This window comes from Elephas maximus, chromosome 23, assembly GCF_024166365.1.
Source record: "Elephas maximus indicus isolate mEleMax1 chromosome 23, mEleMax1 primary haplotype, whole genome shotgun sequence".
NCBI classification, from domain to species: Eukaryota; Metazoa; Chordata; class Mammalia; order Proboscidea; family Elephantidae; genus Elephas; species Elephas maximus.
This window is the reverse complement of record NC_064841.1, coordinates 5146529-5152034: the sequence shown is the minus strand read 5'-3', so window position 1 is coordinate 5152034 and position 5506 is coordinate 5146529. Positions and strand designations below refer to the sequence as shown.

Genomic DNA, 5506 nt, shown 5'->3' with positions numbered 1-5506 from the left:
TGGACAAATAGAAAAGGGGAACCCAAGGTCGAGAATGGGAGAGTGTTGACATGTCATGGGGTTGGCAACCAATGTCACAAAACAATATGTGTACTAATTGTTTAATGAGAAACTAATTTGCTCTGTAAACCTTCAACTAAGGCTTAATAAAAGGAAAAAAAAATTACCCCTTGCATCAGAACCTTGGGCCTGAAGGTCAGAAAAGGGCTCATTAACATAGTAAAAATTACTCCCCTAGGTGGAGACTTAACAGGATAAGAGGCACACTAACGTTATGATGAGGTTAGGGCTGTACCACGCTTGCATAGCATGTTAGGAAATGTAGAAACCTTAGTTGTGTGATTTGTTAAGAACGTCCGTCCTCCTTCTTGGAGTATGAAAGATCTGACCTGTGTTACCCAAGGCAGGCAGAACCTGAGGACTGCATTCCTCTCTCCTCATATTGAGCACAGCCTGGAATAAATCCTGTCTTTGTTCCTCACCCTGGTGGTGTCTTTATTGGTGAAAGTCACCCTGGGCCCAAACCCAAAACCTGAGCTGGGTAACAGTTATGCCACCAACTTGATACACTGTTAGGTTAATTTGTTTCCATTTGTTTTAAATCTTGGAGGATGGCTTTTTTCTTCTTTCTTTCTAATTCGTAAAATATTTACGCGATTCCAAATTTGAACTAGAAAACAAGGTGCATTCAGAGAAGTCTAGCCTTCACGTGTGTCTCATCTGGTTCAATATTTTTATGTAAACAAATGTGTGTACATACTGGTGTGTCACCTCCTTTTCTCACACATCAGGGAGCATACATTGTTCTGTACCTGGCTTTTTTCACTATAGACGCTGGGCATCCCATAATCTTAATATATAGAGACACTCCTCATTCCTTTGTACAGCTAGTAACCACCACGTTATTAGTTATTAACCAGAAAAAAAGAAAAACTAAACCCATTGCCATCAAGTCATCCGACTCATAGTGACCCTATAAGACAGAGTAGAACTGTTCCACAGGGTTTCCAAGGAGCAGCTGGTGGACTCGAACTGCAGACCCTTTGGTTAGCAGCCGAGAGCTTAACCACTGTACCATGTAGTTATACCACCCTTTATTTCATCATTTCCCTTCTAATGGGCATTTGGGTTTCTTCCCGGGTTTTTGCTATAACAAACAACACTGAAATGATAGTTTTATGTGTGTGGTTTTTTGTATTTTTTTCCCCAGTGTATCTGTGGAAATTGCTGTATTCTTAGAAGAGAGGAATCTGGGTCAAGAGCTAAAATTCATATGAAATTTTGGTAGATACTGGATGCCAAACCACCAACCCCAAGATGTACCACTTGCATTCCCCAAGACAGCGTATGACCGAGCTTATCTCCTCACTGTCTTACCAACAGATCTGTTGTCAGATGTCTTCATTTGTCCCCATTTAACAGGTGAGCAATGGCCCCTCTGAGTAGTTCTAATTACATTTCTCATTTTATGAGCAAAAGATTAAGAGCTTTTCACGTTACTTTTTCTGTGAACTGTTCGTAATTCTAGCCCATTTCTCTAGAGATTGTGTGTACATGTGTGTATAAAGTTTTTTTTTTAATATGATTGAATTTACCAATCTTTTGCTTATGTATTTTGAGTCATAGTGAGAAACATTTTTTCTTCTTCCAGGTTATAGAAGAATTCACCCATACTTCCTTTCGGTTCTTATTTGTATCCAGAATCTTAAACAAGCTCTTGAAGAGACCCTTACGCGTACTGAAGTACCAGCTTACAAATCGAAGTTTATAAAGTGTTGTCAAACATTTCAGTTATCCATGTGAGAAACATTTAATCATTAGTCATTTCCATATTTTTCTTCATTCTTCTAAATGATGTCAGTCTGAAATCTTCTTGCCTGCGTGACAGAATGTTTCATTAGTAAAACAGAAAAAGATTATTTTTGGAGTAATTTATGTTCTTTATTAAAAAAAAATTTAATTTTTTAAAATCTTGCCTTTCTAGGAGAAGACAACATAAACCATTACGATGCAGCCCACGATCCAGGCAATCAAGAGGAGAATGGGGACCACAAGGCGTGATGATAGAAACTCTGCTTTGAAAAATAAAGAAGAGAAAGCAGATTAGGTAGGCCACTTTGATATGAAATCTTCTGAATCAAGAGAATAAGAGAAATCTGGAATATCTAAAAAAAAAAAAAAAAAAAAGATACATCTCTAGTCATATCCAGACCTAATTTTTTTTTTTTTTTTTCTTTTCAAATGGCAGCGTGACTCCATGTAAACCCCTGGTATTTGGAATAGAGGACCTGGCTTCAAGCCACAGGTGTTTCATTTACAGTTATGTGACCTTGTACAAGTTTGAGTTTGAACTGCCTTATTTGTGGAGTGGAGATAATGAAACTTGTGAAACCTCCCCTCCAGAGTTGTTGTGAGGATCATATGATACAAAGCATGTGCAAGGGTTTTGTAAGCTCTGACCACCGTGTGTGTTGTGTGTCTACAGAACACACTCATGCATTTGTGTGATAACACAGAGAACAGCTGCTTACACAAAAACAATCCAGAAGGGCTCCACGGTCATTCCTACTAAACTAAACCATCGTAACAGAGGCCAGGGTGTTGGAAACTGCCCTTGGCCTCCATGGCCAACTTTAAATCTTACATATTATGGGAAAAGGAAAGCATCGTACCTTACAAAATCACTCTTGACTACAGAAAAGAGATTCTCTTTTTTTAACTTGTTTAATGTACCAGCCGGCTCTGAACCATGAATCTGTGGGCCGTAGCAATATGGGACATGCACAGAAGTACTTAAGTTTACTTATCTCCCCCGTCCCCATGCCTCCCTCCCCATGCCTCCTATTATTCATAGGCTTATTTGTAACAAGAAATTTATAAAAGCATCTTTTCTTTATAATCAGTGCATCTCAATTTTGGTCTTCCAGGCAAACATTTATACACACACACACATCACACAAAGGGATTCAGAAATAGGACAGAAAGGCATCCTACAGAACTAATGTCCCGGTGTCACTCAGTATATTCTTCTTAATTGAAAAGCACAATTAGATCTTATGCCGCAAGCTAACAGAGAGAACGCGTTTCTTAACAATTGCCCTCCTCTTAACATTCCCATCACTTTAAAAATATGAAGTTTTTCAAAACGCTATTAAAATCGTCAGGAGAAGAGACATTTCTAAAATTAGAAGACTTTGTTATAAAAGCAGACTTTCTGAAGTGGGAATGAATTTTAATCGTTTCGATCTATTTTTCAAAAATGTTGACGTTCCTCTCAGCTCTGACAGATTCCATGGGCTTTCCTTTCCCTGCCATCCCGCTGTGACCTTGGATAAGACCTTAAGCACTAAATGAAAACCCTTCTCTTACCTGTCACGTGGTGTTGCTTTAAGGATAAAGGAAGCCTTACACTTAGTCCTTTACTCTCATTTGGAAACAAGCCTTTTTATGAATTATGATGCCATTACGGTGAAATTACCTAACAATGGTTGTTGAACTGTTCATGTGACTTAGTATTTCTCCCAATGTTAAAGAATTTGAAAATTAATACTGGTGTTTTAGTTGAAAATATGTATCTCACACCATCCAGCCCCCAGTGCCGTCCAGTCGATTCCGACTCATAACGACTCTATAGGACAGAGTAGACCTACCCCATAGAGTTTCCAAGGAGCGTCTGGCGGATTTGAACTGCCGACCCTTTGATTAGCAGACGTAGCACTTAACCAGCATATTTAATACAATTTGAAACATATATATACTAAAGGCCTAAAGGTAAGTACTTCATTATTCACTGTTCCTTGTAAAACTATACAGTTAGCCGTGCAATTTAACACTCTAAGTATGTCTGTATTAGTGTTCTTTTAACATTAACATTTTAAGGAGAGTTTTATCACAATCTGTAGCATTGTTTGGAAATAGGAATAAATAGCAACATGATATATTTTGAGTATGTCACTTACACGAATATCGCATACAAGAACAAAATCTCTCTTTAAACGGGAAGAGTAATTTCAAAATGCTTCTCTCTCTGTCTAATTCTGTGTATGCCAATGCAGTTACACCTGGAAGAATTCTTAACAGTACCATGCTCTGAATAAGACAGCCCAGGTTCAAAGCCTGGTGTGGCCACTCTGTAGCTTGTGACCATGGGCAAGTTACCCAACTTCTGTGCCTCAGTTTCCTCATCTGTAAAATGGGGGGATGATAACAGTACTGCATATCTCATGAGGTTGTTGTCAAGATTAAAAGGAATAATTTATATAAATTCTCAGCAACTTCCTGGACATAGTAATAGATACATAGGTAGATGATGGATAGAGAGAGAGAGGTAGATAGGTAGGTAGATAGGTAGAGAGATGATAGATGGATAGATGATAGATAGATAGATAGATAGATAGATAGATAGATAGATAGATAGATAGATAGATAGATAGATAGATAGATAGATAGATAGATAGATAGATAGATAGATAGATAGATAGATAGATAGATAGATGACAGACAGGTAGGTAGATAGGTAGGTAGATGAATAGAGTCCATCATTTTTCTTAAATATAAAAATGTGTAAAACCAAGGGCAAAAAATCTTACATGCAGAATATCTTAGACATGACTGAGTTCAATATTCTCATTTTACGGGGAGAAACAGACTCAGAGAAGCAGAGGAACTTTCCCAAGCTCACATACCTAGTTAGTAACACATCTGACACTGACCTCAAAAGTCCTTAATTTTGGTCCAGCAGCTCACAAAACCTCAAATCTAGTACAATGCAAGTGACTAACTGATTTCTAACACACCTTTCAAAATAAGCACGAGCATATGAAGTGCTTTTGTTTATTCCTTCCGAAATTATTCATAAACTGTAGGAATGGTCCCTAAGCTGCATATCTAATGAAATTCGTTGTTTGCAGTCACACTAACGTGCATTGTTAGCATTCCTTTAGCAGAGATACAGCACACTTCAGAATGGCTGGGACCTGCCAAACACCATAAAACGATCCTGAGAGCCTTGGAGCCTTGTTTTGCCAAGAGATGGCAGTGCCTTAAATCTTACCTTTTTCAGCCATTCTTCTTATCATCCAGTGAGTCGGCTGGGGCAGTGCTCACCTCTTTGTTGTTGTTATCAAGCGTCTCCTTGAACTTTAAATAGAGAAATATCTGAAGAATGTGGCAGCTGCCTCTCTCTCGCCTACCAATTGTGTGCAGGGTGATGTAAGTCCTTGGAAAGCAGGACTCTGGCTCTTCTTTACCTCGTTATCATGGAGAAAGCAAGGAGCTGCAGAGCCTGAAAATTTAAATAAACTGAGTTCTGGGTATGTTTAATCTGCCCAGTGTTTTGGGATCACATGAAGGGAATGTTTGGGGTGTGGGGGATGCAAGAGGAAAAAATGGTATTGTGGCATCGTAACGGCACAAGTTCTATCAAGAAGACAGGGTGATACAGAAAGGACTTTGGGGCTGGACAGACTTGGCTCTGGGTGCCAGCTCTGCTACTTCCGTAACGTAA

The 5506-nt window shown here is 38.8% G+C and overlaps 1 protein-coding gene across 2 annotated transcripts; it reads right to left on the bottom strand.

The window, feature by feature from the left end:
- Positions 1-1793: 1793 nt before the first annotated feature.
- On the bottom strand, positions 1794-5129 carry STRIT1 (small transmembrane regulator of ion transport 1). 2 transcript variants are annotated; one of them, XM_049867112.1, is made up of 3 exons: positions 5054-5129; positions 1977-2072; positions 1794-1877 (listed from the first exon to the last, which is right to left on the bottom strand). In XM_049867112.1, exons 1-2 carry the CDS (start codon positions 5076-5078, stop codon positions 1981-1983), a joined length of 117 nt encoding a protein of 38 aa, XP_049723069.1. In that variant the 5' UTR covers positions 5079-5129; the 3' UTR covers positions 1794-1877; positions 1977-1980. The 2 variants fall into 2 exon arrangements, with proteins under 2 accessions (XP_049723069.1, XP_049723070.1); XM_049867113.1 differs by having other exon boundaries at positions 1977-2075; positions 5054-5069.
- Between the last annotated feature and the right edge of the window lie 377 nt (positions 5130-5506).